Below are 23,659 nucleotides of genomic sequence, written 5' to 3'. Positions count from 1 at the left end.
GGGGGGCCTCATGGCCCCCTGGTCAGGTAGGAATAGGGTTGATGACTATTCCAATATCATCCATAGGTGCTGGCTGGACCTCCTTACTGGGGCTTAGCTCCTCTGTGTGGTATCTTGGCTGGTTGAGGGTATTGTTCCAGGCTCTGAGATGGGTGCAATAATGGTGGTAGAGCAGGAGCTGTTTAGTCAGGGTGGAGGATGGTGGGGGGGGAGCAGGAGCTGTTTGGGAAAGATGAAGGCTGGTGGGGGGGGGAGGACCAGGAGCTGCTGTGGACATTTCCTCATGAGGAATAAATAGTATGATTATGGCTCCAATAGATTCCTGTGTTATTGTTATAGTAAAGCAGTACACACTTAAGGACAAAGGACTTCTAATTAAAAGTACCTGAGATTTATTCTTTAATCTACTTGCCGTATGAAAATTAGAAGGAGTTATATAAAATCAAATCACTTTTATCCCATACGTGTTAGAAGAATGGAAAATGTATTGATAGATCTGGTTTTAAGAGGAGTGGAAAAATAGGTGCAGGGAAGAACTATGATTGTGAAAGTTGCCATGGGTTTTGTGAAAGTGATCCTCTAAGCTAAATCACTTATTTTTAATACTAGAAATGCATTTTGTAGCTTTGCCTGTCTACATTCAAAAGGTAAATCTCTGGGGAGATCTAATAGCAGCCTTCCAGTACCTGAAGGGGACCTAGGAGAGGGATGGGGTGAGGCTGTTCACAAGGGCCAGTGGTGACAGGATGGGGGCAATGGCTTTGAACTGGAGAGGATTTGGATTGGATATTGGTGTTGTGGTATGGCCATGACATGGCCTAGTACAAACCCAGACAGGCCTTAAGATGTCTAGACAAGGTCCCTTTCTCTCCCCTCCTTTCTCCAGGAAAACAGGGCAGCATGGGAAAAAGAACAAAGGGGACAGGACTCCTGCCTGTCTGGTAAACAAGCTGTTTGTCTGGAGTGAGAGCATGTGAGCTGACCACTGTTTCCCCAGAAACAAGGTTTTGTTTTTGCCCTTTGTGGCTATAGCCTGGCAGAACGCCTTTCCATTGGGCAGCAACACATTAGCTTCAGTGCCCCATTGGACCAACCGATCTCTGGCGATTTGTATATATACAAAGCGACTTGGTAGTTGTCTTTGCTTTGCTTTAAGCCTTGCTTTCAAGCCTACTTGGACCCGTCTTATATGAAGCTGCCTCGAGTGCCTGGCCCAGAGCCTGGGATATAGCCATGAGCCTAGAAGCTGGATCCGCCTAGCCTGCTTCCCCTTGCCACCAGAGTCATGCTGTGCCTCAGTTTACCCAGGAACCAAGCAAGCGCCTGTCCACTAAAGCCAGATCAGCCTGGGACCATCTGGCAGACTCTCCTTGCCGGCAATCTGCTGTGCTAGCGCTGTATGAGAGTGCCCTAAAGATAACGCAGCAGCATTCCCCATGTGGGTAAAACCAGCTGTGGGTAATTAATTCATTGCCCTTTGGGTTTAATGGTTCTTATTGAGCCTCCCCCTGCTGTAATTGAGCACTATCTGCTCTCAGGGACCTTCTCTTTCCAAGTTGTTGCCTCCTAATTTGCATAGAATTGTTTGTATTTTGCTTTAAGACTGCATATTCCCCATTGTAAATCTATATTCCAACCATACAATGAACCTATTTAACAAGTTTTGGCAATTTTCTTTAATAAAGGGTTACTTTTTTATTAATACACACTTGCCATATCGTTTATTGTTGTTGTGAGGGTAATTAATAATTCCCCCCCTGAACCACAACAGTTGGAAACAATCTCTTTGCTATGAGGGTGAGGGAGCACTGGAACAGGTTGCCCAGAGAGGTGGTTGAGGCCCTGTTTCTGGAGATATTCACGGTGGGACTTGAGAGGGCTCTGGGCATCCTGATCTAGTTGAGGGTACCTCTGCTGGCTGCAGGGGGGTTTGGACTAGATGAACTTTTGAGGCCCCTTTCAACCCAGGCAGTTCTATGATTCTAACTTACTTTTCATAGTCTGTAGAAAACAAAACAAACAAAAACAAGAAGAGTAAGAGTTATGCTCTAAATTAATAAAGCAGATAGATAGAAATCTGCAACTCTGGCAGTTGTATTCCATTCTGTTCAACACTGTCACTCTTAAACTCCTACCCTGCCTGCTAAATCTGCACCTCATCTGCAGCTCACTCAGATTTTTGTGAAAGGCTTTAGAGAAAATCCAACTAGCACATTTATTACTCCCACTGCTAAGGGAATTTCTCCTCCTTTAGTACTCTTACCTGCATCAAGAACATGTGTTTTCTTTCCTCTTTGGAGTATTTATCTGTTTCCCAGGGTTGGCAGTTCTCTGCTTAACTGTCTCTTCAAAACCTTTACCTGTTTGCTAGCTCCTTTAGGCAAGTGAGCTCTAGGGTGCCTTCCAGGATATCATGTTCATTTCCCAATGTCTTTTCCTCTTCCTTTCCCCACAGAAAGGAAGTTTTATTTCTTCTGCCTGTTCTCCTGTTTCCTGCACCAGCTCATCCCATTCACAAAAGTCAGTGTTAAACAGGAGCTGTGCTTCTCTCACCCCTGGTGTCACATTGCCTTCTTACAGATGCCTTCATTGGTTTGTTATTCTCTAGGTCTTGCAGTCCCCCTTCTTCCAGATCAGCCCTTAGGCACAGGGTGAAATGAAGGGACTGCACACTCTCACTGTCTTTTTGCCAAAGGTTAACCATAACTTTCCCTTTTGAACCTTGTGTTAGGGCCTGGCAGTCTACTGCCTGCCTTTTGCATTAAATAATCATGTGAGGAGAACATTTGCTCTTGGGCATCCTGGAAGAGACTGACAGTTTCCCTGTGCTACTGAAGAACAGTCAATACACAGCTGGGAAATACTGCACTTCCTCAGGAGATCTGACAAACAGGAGTTGATTTAGCTGTGATTTCTGTCCCTTGCTCCTTTTCGTGTAAAACATGCCAGAAAGCGGTATGTCTTTCCCCTTCTCTCTATCTTTTCCCTCCACTAACTGGAATGCTCTGACACCAGTGATGAGATAACGTCTGCTGAGCTGGTAGTGGTCTAGCTCATGGGCAGGGGAAGAAGGCAAAATCACCTACTTAAATAATGTCCAGGACCTCTGCTTTCCCCTGTGGCATGAACCTGTCATGTGCTTTATCTGCTTCTGTTATGGGGGATTCTGTAACAGGGAAATTGCTTGTGGGTTTGTCAGTGGTGCTTTTCATTTTCATACCACTTGCAGCAACTATTTCAAACAGCAAGCTTAAACATCCAGTAATTCCCCTTCCCCTGCTATCCCCACCCCCTGGAAATTCAGGTGCTTGTTACATTATGAACTGTTTTTACTTTGTAACTTGTCGGTAAGTGCTTATAGTGGCTCCCAACCTTGCATATCCACCCGCATAGCAACCAGTTGACGGCGATGCATTGGAGCAACCTGTGTGCACACTGTGTGTTGTGTGTCTCTTTATAGAAAGAGTAGGAGTGCCATACTCTTCAGTGTCATTTTATTACAAAGTTGTTTAATTAAAAATCTCTTGTAATTAGATTCTCTTTTCTACTCTGAGCCCTTTTTCATCTCCTCTGATAAGAGAAACATCTCATTTTGAAGTTCTCTGTAGTCCTCCTTCTACAGCTGAAGAGCAGAACATGAACCATCTGTCAGCATGTCTTAGTCTTTGGGAATAATTCAATAATTATCTTCAAGTGCAGTTGGTTGTGTTACATATTTGATGAAACACAAGGGACAATACTTCAGGGAAATAGACCTTTCAGTGTGCATTGTAGAATTGCCAGCAGCTTTTTGTGGTTTATATTACCTTTAAAATAATTCTGCTCTGCTTTTTTATTGCAGTATCTACTAGAAATGAAAAGCTTAATTCTGCCCCCTGAACACATTCTGAAGAGAGGGGACAGTGAAGCAATAGCATATGCTTTCTTTCATCTTCAACACTGGAAAAGAGTAGAGGGGGCATTGAATCTCTTACACTGTACATGGGAAGGCAGTAAGTAACTCTCTTTCTTACACAGGAGCTAATCAAATATTTTTATTGAATGTCATTGTGAAGTATAGTATGGGAGAATTTTAGAGTTCAGTTATATCCACATCAGCACTGAAATACTTGAAATTCAACCCAAAATTCAAAGAAGGCTTCCAAAGTTTTAGATTGTGTTCTCTGTAATACTGAACAAAAGTTCCCATCTTCTTTAAGACTTACTCCCTCACTCATGTGTTACATAACATGACTGGAACAAGATGTTCAGCTAAGTTGCAGGTGCCATCATTGGAAGTGTTCAGGGTCAGTTTGAACAGGGCTTCAAGCAACCTGATCTAGTAAAAGATGTCCCAGCTTGTAGCAGAGGGGTTGGAATAGATGATCTCTAAAGGTCTCTTCCAATCCAAAATGTTCCATAATTCTATGAATGCTTTGATACTGGGAAATTATAGAAATGCCTTATAGGCAGATAAATATTAATGTATAGAAGAAAATAATACAGTATTAGTTTACTTTTTGTTTTAATTGACAAACTGGAGTGAATCCAGTGCAGGATCACTAGGGTGCCTTGGGGACTGGAACATGTGATGTAGGAAAAAATGCTGATCAAGCTGATTTTATTCAACTTGAAGAAGACTTCTGGTAGGTGAAGGGAGGATCCAGTTGCTGTTTTCCACCACCTAATGGAGAGATGATCTGAAAGACAGAGTAAGAGTCTTTGCAGAACATCACAGCAGAAAGAGGCAAAGCACAGAAGTTAAAAATTTCATCTAGACATAAGAAAAACATGTTGAGAATGAGAGTGGTGATGCACTGGAACAGGTTGCCTATAGGTTGTGGGATCTCCATCCCTGGAGATACTCAGAGCTGGACATGGCTCTGAGCAACCAGAGCTAACTTTGAAGATGACCCTGCTTTGAGTAGGAAGTTGGACTCCAAAGGTCATACACTGATGTTCTAACCCATCTTACTCTGTCTTTGAGCTGTGGGTCATTTTCAGGTATCAGAGAATTAAAAAGTACTGTTTGTAATCTGCCTTTGTGAGCTTTTTTTAATCGGTTGTTTTCTTCTTGGAATTTAGTTCCTGTGTTTTATTTCAGCCTCTCCAGATCTTATTACACCACCTTTGGTTTTTTGCTTTCTTCATTTGCTGTTCGCATTTAGTTATATTGGAAAAGATAGTTTGTCACCATGATAATTCCTACAAAAATGCATTTAATACCTCCATTGTAAATGTGACTTACTGTCACAGTGACTATATGAAATTACCTGAACTTTTCCAATTTTCGATGTAGGTTCCCCGAGGAAACAGTGGCTTTGTTTCTAGGTGTGTAGAGCACCTTACTCAGTAATCTATCCCACTGCCACCTGGGGTTTGCTCTGTTTCATTGTTTTCTGTCCTACCTGCTTGTTCTTTTCCTGCCTTTTCCCCCAGCAGTCTTATTTTCTCTGTCATAGTGTCCTTCCTAGTGGCTTATTTTCAGGGGTTTGCTTTTGTAGCTTGTATGTAGGAATTCAGTGTCCACATACACACCATTCAGTTCTGACCTTGTGGGAACTGGACAAAGTACAGGAAGTCAGTCACTTGGAGGGTGCATTTGGAATGCTTCTGAGAAAAATAAGGTCACAATTAAGACAGCCTCTACCAAAATTGATGTAGAAATATCTCTGATATTGCTTGGAGATATAGTTTAGGGGTGAACCTTGTAGAGTAGGGTTATCAGTTGGACTTGGTGATCCTGATGTTCTTTTCCAACCTGAACGTTTCTGTGATTCTGTGATTTTAGCTCCAAAATTCTCAGTTTTTCCCTAATGGCATTCAACAACTGAGAAAAGTGAGGTTATAAAAATAAGGATCAACATTGAATTGGAATGTTGTTTGTTTCCTTTTCTGCCTTCATTTATCTGTCAAAGTATAGTTTCATTCATATTATGACTGAAAACACCCATTGACACCATGTGAAATGTTGCTCTGGGTTTGGTCCAGGTGCTGTAGTTTCAAATGTAACCAAATTTCAAGAGAGTCTGTCAGTTTTTAAATTTGTGTCGTGTTCCTTGTTACTTGTTTGATAAGAAAAAACTAGGGGTTCTCTAATGCTATGGTAGCTGTTATGACAAGCACAAGCACACATTTGAATGGCAAACTGCTTCTGTGCTACCTGGATTGATTAATGTACAGTAGGACCAGATAATGCTGAGAGTAAGGCAGAGGAGCACCTGCATGAACACAAACTCATAGAGGTGAACCAGAGCACTTTCTTCCATGACTAACAGCATTGCTAAATAAACTGTTTTGCTGTGTATATTCCGTATTGAGTCTCACATCAAAGGTGTCTGTTAGAATTCAGCAAAATCTATTCAGACATTTTTGGCTTGCCTTCTAAAATCAATGCCTTACTGGCCCTGTTTTATTTTGATTAGAATCATAATACTGATGGATTTAGGGTAAGGCAGAAGAGACTTGATTGTTTAAATATTAAGACAAATTGGAAAGAAAAGCTTCTGTTAACAGTTTTGAAGTAATGAGTATGGAACATCCCTCCAGATATGTTTTTATACAGATATTCAAATTTGTTGCGTGTGAAGATCATACAAGGCTTGTATTGCTGGCTCTTGGGGATCCTTTGTGTGTGGGGGGGTAATATTGGGGACTGGTTTACAGTCTTTGATGTTTGCTTTCTTTACTACTTCTTTAAACATAATAATCAAGAAGATATATATTCAAACAATTGCACAAAGAATGCAGCTAACATTCTTTTAAATGCAATGGGCACACTGCATTTAAAACTGGGGTATTGTGTATTTTAAACCAATCCCTCGGTTGCCTTCTGAGCAAGAGATAATGGAGTGTTACCATGCAGCGGTGGGCTGTACCTCACATGTAAAGTATACAGTGCTTCTAGAACATCTGTGCAGGAAAATATTGCTTCAGTGACTGATGTTCATAGGAGTAGTGAGAACAACATGTTGATGACATTTTAACAGTGAGAATAATATATAGGATAATGGAAAAGGATGCCTTGATTGCAAAGCTATAATTCAGTCGAGTATCCTGATGTTTCCATAAATCACACTCAGATGCCCTATGACATCATCACCATCCAGATTTAGTAATTCATTTCCCTCCTTCTCTGTTATTATCTTCAATTTTAAAAATGCATGAGTTTATGTGCTATTTAATCCATGGCCTGAAGATTTATGTTGGAAACATGAATTGATCTGCTGCATTTAAAAAGGATGCATGTGAGGAACCTGGTTTTAATAATTCAGTATTAATCTTTGCCAAATATAAAATGAAAACATGTCTATGTTGGAAAGCTGGCTCTCTGGGCTTGAGTCAACAGTGTTACCTGGTTTGACAGACTGTGGTGGGAAATAAGTAGTGTATTGTGGGAAATAAGTAGTGTATTTTTTTCCATGAAAAGCTTCTATTATGTTAAGTGCACAGAGACTGCGAGTATTGGTCTGAATTCACAAGCTTGGCTGGTAATTTTGTAGGCTATACCTGTTATATCAGACACACCTCTCTCCCTTGAAATTTGAAAACTCTGCAACCTAAAAGCCTAAGACAAGATGGGTAAATTTGGCTGTGGAATTTTATGTACAGTGGGCTCTGATCGTGCAGATAATCTGTGTATTTGTAATGTGGTCTCACTTGACACTCATGAGCTTTGTCCCATAAACTGTAGATAACTGCATTTAAGTATGTCCAGTGATTGTCACAGTAACCCATGCATGGTCTTGTTTTCTTTTCAGCTTTCAGAATGATCCCCTACCCACTGGAAAAAGGACATCTTTTCTATCCTTACCCTATTTGTACAGAAACTGCAGATAGAGAACTACTACCATGTATGTTCAACTTTTCTTATATTGTTGACATCAAAGAACCATTTACCTGGGTCTTGCAGCACTGATCTTCATTGATGCCTTTTCATTTGAATACACTGGATTACAACAACTGAGTTTGACAGTGATTCTCTGGAGCTCCCGTCATGGTTTAAGAGGCAGCTCCTAGCCATAGTCCATAGCAATTAGCTGTCTTTCCAGTCCAGAGATAAGGAGAGAGATTACTGAAGAGAGATTCAGTAAGATCTTGCTATTCTTTCTTGCCTAGACACTAGAAAATATCTGATCTTACATGTAGGGTAATGTCCTGTCAGAGCAGAAGAACAGTGTCAGAGCCATGTTAATCTTTTGTAGACAACACTAGCTACCTAAATTCCAAGGCAAGATGAAACCTGCTTGAGGACAGCTGCATCAGTAACTTTGCTCCAACAAGTTATGCTGACACTTTCTGAAAAGCAGCCTTAAACATCAAGAAGGGGTTTTCTTCATATAGTGTTTTGTGTGCTATTATGAAGAGATTGATGTGAAATTGCCTCAATAATTTATTACATATGTATTAGCAAAGTGCCAGCAGTGTTCCCAGCACTCTGTGAGATAACAATGTCAGATCCAGCCCATAAGAAGCATAGTCCAAGCTAAGGAGGCTTCCTGCAGTGCAGCACAAGAATGCAGTGAAAGAGCTGAAGCAGCCAATTTTGCAAATAGTTATGCTTCATGTTTTCTCAAGCGGAGCTTCGTATGAGAACAAGTGGAATGCACACAGGTACAGAGAAGTTTGCATGGTCAGGACAGAGAAGGCAAATACAAGTTGATCCAAGGAAGGAGATCATTCTCTTTTCTCTGTCCTGAAGAAGGAATAAAGAAATCTGTTACGGAAAAAGTAAAATGTAGCCTGCTTCTGTTGTGAAGACTGATTTTGAGGGCATAGTCTTTAATTCAGAACCTCTCTGGTTCGGGCTGAAAAATACATTGCCACTTTTTATAAGCCTATGTGAGTCAACATTAGGTAAGAATAATATAGTGGAAATCTACTCACTTAGAGCCTTTCCTTCACAGTACATTCTCACTGATACTACACAGACATCCTTGGCAACTGGGAGTATCTCCCCACCCCATTATAATCACCCTAATTATAACAACACCTCATAGAATGCTCTGCTTGCTTTACTCAGAGGGATGCTGAGCTGGGGAGGGTGGAGTGTCAGGAGATTTAGAAATGACAAAGTCATGTAGAATACCTCAGCATTCTCTTTTTTTAGATGCAAAACTAATCATTCTTGTCAAACTTTAAAAGCCAGGGACTCTTTATCGGCATATGCAGTGGTGTTCTGCACTGGCAGCTATGGGAAATGTCTTTTGCTGCAGAATCTCTTGAGTTTGAGAGGGAAGTGTTTAACATAACCATGACAGACACAGGTCAGTTAAAGGGGGTTTGCATACCTGTCCACACCCTTTAATTGCATGTGTTTGAAGGAAGAGTCAGCTAGAATTACATCAGAACACTAAGGGCGGGAGCACCTCTCCTATGGAGACAGATTGAGAGAGTTGAGGATATTCAGTGTGGAGAGGAAAAGGCTCTGGGAGACCTTATTGTGGCCTTCCAATCTCTTAAGCTCTGATGGGCTATCCAAATTGAAAAAAATCAATCACAAAATTTTAGCCATGACTGGATAATAGACTGGAACAAGTCTGAGCCTGTGTTAAAAAATGAGAGCACAAAAAATCTTAGAGTAATAAAGTCCCTATTCTGATATTTCCCAGTCTTTACATTTAAGTGATATCAACGAAAAGCTACAGATTACCTGTGGCTTTCTTTTTAAGCTGATTGAGGTAGTAGACCCAAAAATTACGTCTTTTTAGTTTGTGATATTTTAAACTGTTAGGAATTCACTTTTGGTTTTGGAAACTACTCCAGTCTAGAGGAATGGTCATTGTCAGTTGTGGGAGGGGGATTCCAACCTACCACACTGCAACAATTGTCCTGCCATGTTGGTGGCTTACCCTGTGCTTATGTTCTCTGTGAGTACAATGAGATGAGAGCTAATCACTGAAGCAAAGAAAAGTAGGCAAGATGGAAGGGTAATGTTTTTTGTATGTGAATAGTCCGTATGGATTTGTGTAGATGGGAAACTTTGAGGTTGGTCCTGTATGAAAAAAAATATTTCAGAGTTTGCATTTATTGTTACTGTAACTCCAAACTCTGGACTGAATGAATGAAACAGAGAGATAAAGGATCACCAGTTTTTTTGCCAACCCAGCCACATTTTTACCTTGAATCTAAGCCACCATAAAACCTTAAAGGATATTTTCTTCCAGTAAAATACTCATTGTGCTCTTCTGAGCCTTTTTGCCTTCTCAGAGGTGCTTACTCCACAGCCCAGGTTTTTCATACCAGAGTCAAGGAAACTTCTGTACTCCTTTCAGTGCATACTATACCTTAAAAATCCACTATTAATTTAAATTCTGGGTTTTAACACTTCAAGAAATTCTGTTATATTGTTATAAGTATACAGAAGAATCTGAAAGTCTGAATTTAAAGTGCATATTTCTGTGTCCTTTTAGGTCATACATACTGTTAGGGTAACTTTTCTTGGTTCTGCAGATTAAAAAACCTCAGAATTTACTATTACAAAGGCTGTAGTTGTACAGTCTGCTTAGACCATTCTACAACCATGCTTCTGCAAGGCTGGTGTCAGTGTTGCTCCTGGGTGCATATTTCTGCTTTCTCTTGTGGATCAGCATTAGCAAACCTGTATCCATGTGGTTATTCAATGGCCTCCATTAAAAACTTTGTGCTTTAATTGTAGGTTAGTTTTCTGGGGTTAGTTGTTCCACAGCTGCATTAGAATTAGCGCTGACATAAGGAAGGCAAAAATAACATGTACATAGGGCCACAGTAAGCCTGAAATAAGATCTTAAATAAGATTTTTTTGGTAGTGAGATGACTAACACACCAATAATGTTGACCTTGGGTCTTTCAGACCTAAGTTAGTTCTTTCTTCGGAAGCATCTTTGAGTGTCTCTGGCTATTCAAAGCACATAAGAATATTGGTTTGGTTTTGATTTGGTTTGTTTGGGTTTTTTTTGGTTGGTTGGTTGGTTTGGGTTTTTGGTTGTTTTTGTTTTTTTTTTAAGTGTAACGTATCTTCGCTTCTTTTTTTTTTTTTTCTCCAGCATTTCATGAGGTTTCAGTTTACCCCAAGAAAGAGCTTCCATTCTTCATCCTCTTCACTGCTGGACTATGTTCTTTCACAGCCATGCTAGCCCTCCTGACACATCAGTTCCCAGAGCTTATGGGAGTCTTTGCAAAAGCTGTGAGTATTCTCTGATGCTGCTCTCTTCTGGTAAATAAAAGACACAGATACAAGAACAGCTAAGCTAAATACTGACAAGAAGGACTCATTTCTCTGATGTAGGTGTGGCTGCCCTTGGTCTTATTGGAACAGAAGTACCCAAGACTCTGTGTGGTAAAGCTCCTAGTTAGTAAAATAAGCAGAGAAATGAAACGTGGGCTGAATTATGTGCATTAAGTTGGTGAGATTACTCAAGGTCTCTTTACTTGTATGAATGCAGTTAGTCTGTCAGTATTGTGACTTGTTTTAGCTATATCTTCATAAACCACTACATGGAGCAGCTGAGACTGTTGTTCATGGGAAGGGCAGAATTTAAGTCTGTGGCATTCACTTAGTAGCTCATAGAAAGGCTTTGATTCAGAAGGCTCATTTTGTTGTCTTTTCTGGGAAAAGTAGCCCAGGTGTATGAGATGGAACGGTGGCAGCCATCTCTTTGAAGTGCAACTGTATCAGATGGAATGGAAAAGATCAGCCAGCCCTGGCTCTTCCTTTCAGGTTCAGCTAATAAATAGCTAATTTCACAAACAGCTAAAAAGTAAACACACCGACTATGGGTGTGGTTGTGTGGACTGAATGACCTGTTTCTGTGTGGTTGGTTGTCTTTCTGATGTGGTATGTCACACTGTCAAACTGCACATATGCTTTAATGTTAGTGGGTGGAAATAGTCCTTCTCTTATGCCTGCCAATGCCAGAAGCATTGCACAGATGTAATATTGCCATCATGGCTCAGGCTTATGTTCCTGCAAGTTGATATTTAACGCTTCCCACAAAAACTGAATAGATTGGCATGACTGGGCGTTGGGACCTGGCTTTGACCTGTCCTCCAGGTAGCACCACCCGTCCTCCTCTTGCACTTTTTCCATAGTCCATTAACAGAGACACTGGATTTTAAAGGTAGAAAAATCTCTTTGGTGCTGAGGACCTCCTCGACATGTACGATTGCCAAAGGTGGCCTGTGCACTGTGACGATCCCTTAGGGCAGCTTATGTTCCCCTGCTGGATGCAGAAGTCAAAGGTAGTATTTTAAAGCTTCTTCCCTCTTCTGGGAGGTTCAGTGTAGGATGGCGTTGACCTAACTCAATCAGTTCACACATGCTTTATAGCAAGAAACTCCTCTACGTGCTGCCTGCCAGGTCAGCAACAAGTTTATATATTCCCAGCCAAATCTGTAATGCTTTACCTTGGAAGTAAGCTTGGCTCTTCCTGTAATGAAACTGCAGGAATCCAGTTGTTCTTTGATGGCATTGTCAGACTAAATTTAAGTATGTTTAAAAAGGTAGTAGATCTCAGTATTTTCTCTCAGTTAGAAATAAACATGATCATAGCTGCTTGTTTGAATTTTTGCTGGGCTTTCTAACAAAAGGCTTTTGGAAATCACTTAAGATATGAATGCAAGCAGAACAAATTTCTGATTGCATGGCTTGGATAAATTCTCACCACAGTGTTGGTAACATTGAATTTCTTTCATTGTTAAGCAGAAACAACATTAAAAATATATAACTGCCGATTCTTTCATAATATAGTAGCAATAAAAATGTATCTTAAATGAAATGAAGAGTAGTACTAACAGTAGGGTCATATAATTTGACTCAGCAGTTGTGTCTAGCAGTGTAGTGCATAGTTAAACTTCTTAAAGGAATGAAACTTCAGAAGAGTGGGTTTTCTCTGATTTGATTCCTTTGCTTGGCTGAGGTCACTGACATGATCTGTTTCTGAATTTCCTGTATGATGGATGAGACCTCCATTCAGCAAAGATACTTCTACTTCTGCAGAGTGCAGACCTCTGCAGACACTGGGGCAGGGAACACATAGATCCCATCACAGGGACTGACAATAAAAAGCCAGTTCTTGCATGTTAACACCAATAGCACACTGGAAGAGCTTGAAAAGATACTTTTGCATGCCTGTTCTGATCAGATGGTGTAATTCAGAAGGTACTCCCAGCTTTGAAATAGGCAGCTTGATAGTTTTTGTTTAAAATACAAAATATTAATAGCAAAGGTTTTACGGGTCTCCCACCACCAGTTCTGCCACCCTGAATTCTCACTGTACTGTTGGTGCTGTTTTTATTATTCCATCTGGGGAAAAAAAAAAAAAACAGTTTCAAAAGGAAAAGCAAAAGAAAGTAAAAATTTTAAAAGCATATCATGCAGCCTAAGCCTGCCTAGGTACTACCATGTGGTGAACAAGCCAGATAGCATCTGCCTGTGGTGTCTGGGGACAGGAGCACCAGGAGCTTTCCAAAGGCTAGCCCAAGCACAGATGTTGTTTACAGGAGCTTGTACAAGAGAGTAGGTTGCATCCTGGGGCTCTTGCTGTCAGCAAAGGTTTTGTGTGGGCTTCAGTGAAGCCAGGCTTTCGTATCCATGAATTTAAATGTACTTTGTAGACCAACTGATTTTCCAAGTGGAGAAAAATTTGTCTCGTTTTAAGCTGCAGCTCGTTCTCTGAGTTTGTTATAGGACACAGTCAACTACTTCAGCAGAAAATTGCTGTGAATGGCGTAAGGTAAATTCTTCTCGTGTCATTGACTCGACAGGTCTGTAATTTGTACTGGTTACAAAGCTTTTATCTCAATAGATCAAGTGCTGCTCAAAACAGCAGAAAAATATCCTCTAGTTGAGCATTTTGCATTTAACAAAATTCAAGGGACATATTTATTTAAACAGTTCACAGCTTAACCAGAGGGAATGCTTCTACTTGGGCTAAGCCACTTGAAGCAGTAATCCCAAACTCTCAGATTGTGTAAATCCACATTGCATTAATTCAGCTGCGATTCACATTGCACAGCTTGACCTTTAGCACTAGAAGTGAAATGCTCTGTGCAGCTTCAGTCAGTTGATTTTTCTTAGATCTGTACTTAAGAGCAATTCTCATTACCAGTGATGGTGTTAACCTGGTTTTCCCATGATGCACAAATAGCCAATGAGTTAGTGTCTGTAAACACTGCAAACATGTACGAGAGGGGAAAAAAAGAGAATTTGAATGTTTATTATTGCCTTTAAAGTGCATAAGCATTGTAAACATCATACATTTTTACATTAAACACCAAACGGAGCCCATTGTGGTAGACTGTTAAACTGTTTGCAGATATTTCCTTGCTTGATACTGTGCAGTGGTTATAATCTCTGTCTGTCAGATGCTGACATTTTGAAGTGCTTTAAATACATGTGCCATAGATAGCTGTGCTTCAGCAGCACACTGAACTGTAGAAATCACATTTTTCACTGAACTTTAGATACTTAGGACCCTAAGTTAAAGACCAAGGACATATCTGAATTAATTTGTAAATTGTTGTTTGATCTGAGGCTCAAAAGGCAAAGGCAAGTGACACATCACAGTTCAGTCTGTACCTTTAACCTCTCCCCCTCCAAAAGGCAGGATGACCCTGTCCTCACTGGCTGCTGGGAACTGTCCCTGCTCTGTGCCATTCCCGAACTCCGCTTGGGCTTTATTGAGAAAATACTACCTGGCATGGGCCAGAACTGTATCAGGAGCTCTGCTGGAAGTTCAGGAGTGTGGCTGCAGATAGCCATCACTACACACTGTGCCACTGTCCTCCTTCTTTTATGGGAGAAGACAAAGCTCAAATGCCCTGACTCCCTCTGCACCTGGGGGTAGAGAGGGAAGGGACCATTACCAAGGGCAGTTCTGGTGCTGGGGTGGGTAGAATTACCCTCTGAAAGTGCTTAGTTCTCTCTCTTCATTGACTGCAGGGTGACCAGACCCCCACATCTGCATCCTTTAAATGCCTAAAGATCATAGAAACATGGAATGGTTTGAGCTGGAAGAGAGCTTTAAAGGTCATCTAGTCTAATTCCTCGGCAGTGACCAGGGACATCTTCCAGTAGATCAAGTTGCTCAGAGCCCTGTCCAACCTGACACTGGAGATATATGAAACAGATTCAGAACACAAAAAGGGATGTGTGTTTATATATAAAGTCAGATGCTCTGATTTCTCAGGAGAGAGTTTTTGGACAAAAAAAGGACACATCCATTATCAGCTTCGCTTTAATGCAATGCAGTCAGCAGAGTTTATATGTTTTGTGCTGACTGCAGAGTAACAACTGAAACACAAACCTCTTGCAGCTCTGCCAATCAGTTCCAAGCCCAACTATTTTTAGCAAAGTCACTTCAGCCTAAACAGTCACATCAGCCACAGGGTTCACAGTCTCAAGGTGCTGACTTTGCATGTTACTGTACGTATATATGTATAGGCCCCCAACACAGCTGTATGCATTGTGTGTAGTTGAACTGACATTAATGTAAAGCACAGTTAATATGTATTTCCCACAAACTTGGGAGTTCTTGGAATACTGAGTTCTGTGGTGAGTACCTGGCAATGGTTTTTCCCTGTGATAAAATGGTCTCTGTTCACTTCATTTTTGTCACATTTGCCTATCCTAACATTAATATATTGAACTCCCATTCAGCATTGCTGTGTTCTGTGATAGAGGAAGGATACTTAAATCCATTCCAGTTAGTGATTCCTCAGTGTATAGAAAAGATCTCTAGATAACCCAGAACCATTTTAAACCTGAATCTAAAGTCAAACTTCTGTCTCTGAGAGGTGGTCTGGCAGATTCTCCTGTTACAAAAAAGCCTCTTTCCCTTAGTAGGTTTCGGGTTGAGCTTTTAGTGGCTGCAGTATGAGCCTAACTCTAAGCTGTGAGATGTGTGCAAACCTTTGTAGTTCATCACTTTGATCTTCATAAAAATGGGGCTCTTGCTCTCTTGATTGCAAAACCCAGTGATCTGTATGTATGCAAGGCTCTGAATTTGATGGCAAGTCTTTAATATGGAAATTATGTCATTCTTGTCAGCCTGGAGGTTTTCACAGAGGAATGCAGCAAGAGTTCTTGTCTTACTGGACAGCTCTCTCTTGAGGTGTATTGTCTGCTGGATTTTGATCTGAATGTGTATCTCATTTCTTTGCAGTTTCTCAGCACCCTCTTTGCCCCTTTAAATTTTGTGATGGAAAAAGTGGAAAGTATCCTGCCCTCCAGTCTGTGGCACCAGCTGACAAGGATCTGAGAGAGCACACCCACTGACTGACTGCCATGACATCTTTTGTGCCAACTTTTTGTTGACCACAAGAAAGCATGATAAAAAAAGGGAAGCAGTTCTAAGACTTAAAAACTTTTCATGGATTGTCTGTTCTCATAAACACTGTTTTGTTGTACAAAATACATTGATGTTAGGTTCTATTATATTTTGCCTTCAGAAAAGAAAAACTTAAAAATAAACTTTTGTGTATTGCAGCACTGCTGTCTCTTGGCTTCTTCTTCAAAGCTTGTATTGTGCTTTGTGTTCTTAAACATGTGTGGTGGATCTGCTTCACCACGGCTAGGGCTTGGCTTTCCGTTCAGTTAATGAGAAAACATGAATAGCTTCACAGTTACACAGTGGTCTCACTGCCTTTTCTTACTGAGTTCAGTTAGGGTGAAGCCCTCACCTCTACAGAAAGTCTGTTGATGACACCTCTAGACAGTTAAAGCTCTTACTTAAAGCAGCTTTAGGCTTTCCAGGCAGTTTGGATGTCACATTTGGCTTCCAGTTTCCATCCCTGCACAAGAAGACAGTTTTATTCTCATTTGAATTTTGACAAAGTCCACATACTTAACAGATTTTTTTTTTTTTTTCACACCACTCTTACTTCAAGTATCTCCAGAAGCTCCATGCTGTGTTCTCTGTCTACAGAACAAGCATAAGTAATGGCAGGGATTTCTAGACAAATGTACATGTAATGTGTGATCATTGCATTCATGCTCCTAGGTATTTCTTCCCAAGGTTTTATTGCATTACTAGTATTTTTCAAGTATGAAAAAAGCAAGTGCTTTTTCCTGTACAGATTAAACATCAGCATTATATCTGCTGCTTGAGACCAGAAGCTCATTAGCAAAATTGGTTAGGCCACACCTTGAGTACTGTGTACAGTTCTGGGCTCCTCAATTTAAGAAGGACATTGAGATACTTGAATGTGTCCAGAGAAGAGCAACCAGGCTGGTGAGAGGTCTCGAGCACAAGCCCTATGAGGCTTGTTGAGGGACCCAGGGTTGTTTAGCCTGGAGAAGAGGAGGCTCAAGGGAGACCTTACAGCTCTCTACAACTACCTGAAGGGAGGTTGTAGCCAGGAGGGGTTTGGTCTCTTCTCCCAGGCAACCAGCACCAGAACAAGCTGCGCCAGGGGAAGTTCAGGCTGGAGGTGAGGAGAAAGTTCTTCACAGAAAGAGTAATTGCCCAGTGGAATGTGCTGCCCAGGGAGGTGGTGGAGTCACCATCCCTGGAGGTGTTCAAAGAAAGATTGGATGTGGCACTTGGAGCCATGGTTTAGTTGTCAGGAGGTGTTAGGTATTAGATAATAGGTTGGACTTGGTGATCTCTGAGGTGTTTTCCAACCTGGTTGATTCTGTGATTCTTACAGATGCCTCAAGGATATTTTTTTTCAGTTTCTCTCCCAGATAAAGAAGCATGAACTGCATGCAGCAAACCAAAAATGCCACTTTGCCCGCTCAACTTTGCTGTTCTAAAAATGCTGAGCAGCTCAAGGGACTGACATCACCAGCAGATGTCTGTTTATCAATAAGGAAATGAGCAAGTAAAGACAAAATTCCCATAAAACAGAAGCATCTCAACAGCAGGAGATGAATTACATTTTTGTCTAGGTGGGCAGTGGTGTTGCATTGGCACAAACACAGTTGTTCTATGAGGCAAAAAAACCCACACCAGAAGAAATCAGACTGAGGGAGCTTGGTCTCTTTGGTTTGGAGAAGAGGAGACTGAGGGGTGACCTCATTAATGTTTATAAATGTGTAAAGGGTGAGCACCAAGGGGATGGAGCCAGGCTCTTTTCAGTGATGTCCAGTGACAGCACAAGGGGCAATGGCTGGAAGTTGAGGCATAGGAAGTTCCATGGAAACGTGAGGAAACATTTTTTCACTGTGAGGGTGATGGAACAGGCTGCCCAGGGGGTTTGTAGAGTCTCCCTCTCTGGAAATATTCAAGACCTGCCTGGATCCATTCCTGTGTGACCTGGTAGAGACCTGTTGGACTAGATAATCTCTTGAGGTCCCTTCCAACCCCAAACATTCTGTGATTTTGTGTAACTCGAATGAGACCAGAGGGAGGACACAGAAGATCAGAGAGCTTCATTGCTAAATGTTACAACTGGTGAAGTGTGTCACAGTTGGGGATTTCCATACAGGTATTTCATCTCTAGCTATTGTTCCTGCAAAACAATTCACTGGAATGGTGGAATTACTGTGAGATAAGACTGGAGGTAGTAGATTGCTGTTGGACAGCATGTGGAAATTTGAAATAGGCCAATATTTGTGTTCTTGGCTTTGCATCTGAATTGTTATAGAACAGGCACAGAGAACACCTTTACAGCAGGTGCCCCTCTGTATCTCTAGCTGCACAACAAGGGATGATTGTATTCATCTTTGCCTTACAGTGGCATAGTCTTAATTATTTAAGGTTGAGAAAAATCAGAAGGATCAGACACAGATGTTTGCACATCAGTGTATTCCTAGCTATATGCAAATGTCCATGTTTGTCAGCAACTAAGGTAGTAGTTTGGCCTTATGCTAGAAGAAATGTGAACAGTGATTTGTGTGGGAATCACTATCTGTAATAACCTGATAAAAAGGAATGTTTAACTCTTAGAAGAACCAGATCCTTCTCTCGAACAATGGTGAACTTCTAGGAACTCAAAAATATCTTTCTGCAATTCCATTCCGACTATTTCTAGTTTCCATCTCCCTCATAATCAGTAGTAAGCCATAGATTTTATCTATAAAATGCCTCTTTAATTATAATTCTAGGCTTCAGAGAGACTACGCAAGTCAAAGATTTTCTTTTTGATCAGGCAGAGTTTGTTGCCTTAGGCTTTTCTGCCTCTGACATGTTTTCTGTGAAGATCATCATGGCTTAGATCAAAAATCAAACACAGCTTGTGATTATAATGATGGAAAGCCTCTGGCTTAGTGCAGAGATGAGCCTTCTGGAAATCTGGCTCAGATAACAACTCATCATCCAAATCTTTGGTTTGCAGACTTGGGGGAAGAGAAGGTGTGTGAGGCTGGGGGGTGCTTTTTAATTCCAAATGTTAACAGTTGCTGTTTTTTTCCTTAAAGACAACCTAATATGATTTAAGGGCACACTATAGACATAGGCACTGCATAGAACTAAAAAAGAGAGACCCCCTCCTCTCCCAGTAGTGTCAGTTTAGTCAAGCTGGCCACCTTCTGGCCCTCCCACCACATAGATTTACAGCTGTTCCACTGCAAGAGCCACACTGGCGAGGTGAATGCTGCACCTGGGGGAGGGCTGCTGCTTCCTCTGGTTGTTGTTTGCTGTGATTTGTTGTGAATGCTGAATATACACTGATTTTTCAATGGGACAGCATGGAATTCCCCGTGAAAAAGAACAAAAGTATCAGGAATTTTCCTATGTTGCAGAAGCCTACAAAACAAACTTCCAAAGGAAGCCACATCCCTGACGCACCCCCAACTTCCCACCCACTGTGGCTGTCAACACACATAGTGGCCTTGAAAACCTCAGCAGCTCTGGTTAAGACACTGCATGCCAGCCAGCTTCCTGACAGGTTCCTGCCTGGTTCCCAAGGCCAAGGGAGCAGAGTGGCTCCCCTGGAACAATGAAGGATTGATTTGTGTCTGTTTGCTTCTTTCACATAAGATCTTGCATTATGAAGTCGCATCCTTTTAAGCAAGCAAGCAAGCTGTTATACAAAAAAAAAAAAAAAAAAAGTGTTTGTGATTACAGTCCATGCACTGCTCCTCCTTTCAGATAATAAAACAAGTTCATTTCTGTTTTTTGAAGTGGCAGGAGAAACCTGCAGGCTCTTATATTTGACCACAGAACCACCTCTGGCATCAGGCGTGGCCATCACCTGCACAGGAACACTGTAGCTCTCCTTAAGCATGAGGCAAAACCCTTGGAGATGAGCAAGCACTGGCACACCTCTTGCTGCATACTGGACTGAGCAGGTTTTTCCTTCTGAAAGTCCCATCCTCAGCCCCAGATCTTCACTAATCCCCAGTAAAACATTCATTTTCCCCTTTGCCACCATACACCAGATCACACGAGAGGCTGGCACCAGAGCCTGTGGGCAGGGACCACCAGCTGCTTGCTGAATGCAAGTGTGAGTTGGGCGTCCAGGCTGCCATGTGGTAAAAGAAAATTACTCTCTTTTTGGGGGGTGAGAGTTCTCCTAAAACAGCAAGACTTTTACAGTAAAGTTTGTTTAAAAAAAAGATAGTGCAGAGGAGACAATCCCAAAAAGCTTGGCAGGCTAACAGCATTGCAGAGCACTGTTAGATACTGATTTCATGCAGCAAATTAAAGGGAACTCCCTCAAGAAAATTGAACTGCATATTTTTAAACAAAATACTCCTATAACCTTTTGCCTCAGCTAACATTACTCTGACACTAAAGTGTGTACCTAGGGAGAGCTGTTTCTTCCTTATGAATAAATACATGAGCGCATTTATTCCATAGGAAAAAGAATAGGATTATTTCATCTGCCTTGCCTGATATATTTTTTCCCCTTTTTCTTCTCTGTTTGATTAACTGAAGGTCAAGGAGGTGCCTTTCCTACAGTATCTACTTCTCTGATTTACATTGTCTTTTTCCACTAAGAAAGAGCAAAAGCCCTCGGGAGTGCTTTCTCCATGGCAGAGGCAGCAGAAATGCTTTTACAGCTGTATTGGCCAGCTCAGTGGTTACACATTTGCTGTGCTGCAAAATATTCTGGTTTTCCTCTGGTGAAGGGAGTTTGGCAGAGGCATTGCACTGCAGCTTGTTAACATGGCACTTGTGTGAAATACAATATTCAGGCTGCTCTGCTCACCTGTGGTGGGCTTCTTGCTGAACGGGGATCTGCTGACAAAGGGCACTGAGAAGGCCAAACTACTCAATGCCACCATCTTCCTGGTCTCACTGCTAAGACCAGCCTTCAGGGACCATAGGTCTCCTGAGACCAGGGGAATTTGGAGCAGGAAGATGTACTTTGGTGGAGGAAGAGGAGGACCGGTATGATCCCAAAACATTTTACCTTGGACTGCAGAATTCAGGTGGGTTTGTTTTCTGGTCTATTAACCAAATCATGGAGTTAAGAAATTGTCTTATTTCATGACCTTTCATTCAACTGCCTAGAACAAGTTCCCTTCTAAGAATCAGGGTTCATTTTTTTACAGAACACTGAAGTATTTTCAGCTTGACTACGTGGGGAATTTGTAGACTATTCAAAGTGTCCCTGAATCTTTAAAAAAAAATACTTTTAAGTTCAAGTCATTGCTTAAAATGTGATGCTGTTCAGCCTGTGAACTACATGCAGATTTAATTTCACAATGAAATATTCATAAAAATTCTCCTTGGAGCTCACCTTTAAATACAGCTGTGTATGAAGTTTCCCTTGCCCAGTCCAGAGCCAGGAGTGCTGGCAGTAATGACCAAGGCCAGCGGTATGAGCACTGCACTGAGCATGCACACACCCCTAGGCACATGCTGCACACTACCATGCTGACAGGGCTCTTGTACCAGCAGCTGGGTTATACCCTGGAGCACGAAGATTATTCTTGCTTCTAGCTCTGATCATTGCATGTGATGGTTTGAGTCTGGGTGACTTTAAGAAACCATAGAGTACAGGCTTCCAGAGGCTAGATGGGTCCAGGAGGTGGACTGGAAAGTGTAATTTTTTTAATTTCATTTCCAGAATGCTTGCATCTCCCATTTATAAGGGGGCAGCACAAGCTGTTCCTTCCCCTTTTTCCCCTTTCCCTCTCTCCTTTCTGATGCTGGTCCCTAATCTTTGCAATGCAGGGGAGTGAAGCCTTGAGCAGCCTTGGCAGGGGCCTGAAGCTGAATTTTAGCTGTGGCACACGGGCTCAGTAATGGGGGTGCAGAGAGGCTTAGTATGGAGGTCAGGGCAGCATTTGAGGCCTGGATATTTTTGGCCTGGCTCGGTAGAGGTTGGTGAAACTTTGGCCTAAGGAGGTTCTTAGCTAACAGTGGCCTATGGATTTCTTTGTATTTTGTATGCTTTACACTGTAGCATGTAGTTTATGAATAGAACTTCCATTTAAACTTCCAATAATATTCTGCATTTCTATCCAGTTTTTCTTTAACTACTTTGAGAAGACTTAGAGAGCCTGTCTCACCCCTTAAACTGAGACATTACATTAATGCCAGGTACAGCTACTGAAACGTTACCTTACTGTCCAAGTAAATACCTTTCTGGATCTTCCTAATCATTTAATGCCAGCTGTGCCAGCTCCGGACATGACTTGCCCATTTTAATGGTACAAACTTTTTCCAAAGCCTTTCAGATGGAAATAACTGCTCTCTCTAGACCTTTGAATGCAAAACTCCATTGTTTTTAAATACTCCCTTTAAAAAAAAACCAAGAAACCAAACCCAAACCATGACCAGAGTATTCACTTCATTGCTAGAGTATGCTGCTTGTGTATTACGTCTCCATGCACTGTTTGTACTCACTGGGGTTCCTGCAGTTGATTTGGGGTTTTTTTGTATTCATATGGAAATTCTACCTGCATCCACAATATATTCTATCACCCATTCAACCTCTTTCTTCTACATTATTTTTTTCATTACTTGTCTTTGCATGTCATGGGTGCTTTTTCAGAGTCTTTTTAGACATATCGGCACAGGACCCATCTTTCCTCTTTGCTGGTCTCTCTTCCAGGGAGAGGTGGCTGTTCCTTTTCTGGCCCAGCTCCTCTCCAGTGAGTCTCTGATTTCTGAGCCTCATGAGCCTGCACATCTTTCCAGCACTTTCTTATTTTGTGCTGATCACAGGATAGTATATGAACCTATAACTGCCTCCATCAAATGCCAATGCACCCACCTTTAATCAAAGGCATCAGTTTTTACAGTAAGCATTCAGAGCATATCTCATTAGGAAATCCCCCACCCAGGTGTCAGGAGTAATTTTGAATGCATTTAATAGATTTATTAACTTTTAAAGAACGTAGAAGTTGGTAGGGTTTTTAGAAAATGGATTATTACTATGACAAGATATCCTCCATAAGCTTTCTGCAAATGATTTTTCCTTATTCAGTAAATGAAAAATAGGAAACCTTATCCTTTGGTAGTTGAGTGTCTTATACCCAGCTCTCAGCAGCCTGAGAAACAAACCTCTTCTCTTTAATCCTTCAGATCACAAAACCCCTCAGCAGTTAATATTAATAACCTCTTAAAATCTTTTAAGGCAAGTTATCACAAAGGTGTAACAAAGACATTTCTTTGACTCTTTAATGGTCTATGAAAATGTTGTGGTTGAATACATCTCCTGCAATTTCCTTTGCTTTTCACCATGGGCCAATTTCTGCCCTATGGGAAGCCTCAGCATGCTAACCGTATCTGGCGTGGCCTTGGGTAGCCACCTCACTGCAAATTCCATTCCACTGGAACCCCTCCACAAACACCCATCCAGT

General features: G+C 41.4%; 1 protein-coding gene across 1 annotated transcript in view; it reads left to right on the top strand.

Moving 5' to 3' along the window:
- ST7 (suppression of tumorigenicity 7) overlaps positions 1-16,335 on the top strand; it is a 145,977-nt gene extending 129,642 nt beyond the window's left edge. The window contains exons 12-15 of the mRNA XM_054399413.1: positions 3,842-3,992; positions 7,740-7,832; positions 11,004-11,143; positions 16,122-16,335. Coding sequence (XP_054255388.1) covers positions 3,842-3,992; positions 7,740-7,832; positions 11,004-11,143; positions 16,122-16,217 — 480 coding nt within the window. The 3' untranslated portion in view covers positions 16,218-16,335. The remainder of the gene's footprint in view (positions 1-3,841; positions 3,993-7,739; positions 7,833-11,003; positions 11,144-16,121) is intronic.
- Positions 16,336-23,659: the final 7,324 nt, after the last annotated feature.

Source organism: Indicator indicator, chromosome 3 (assembly GCF_027791375.1).
Source record: "Indicator indicator isolate 239-I01 chromosome 3, UM_Iind_1.1, whole genome shotgun sequence".
NCBI lineage: Eukaryota > Metazoa > Chordata > Aves > Piciformes > Indicatoridae > Indicator > Indicator indicator.
Note: the sequence above shows the minus strand (reverse complement) of the source record. Positions and strands in the feature narration are given on the sequence as shown.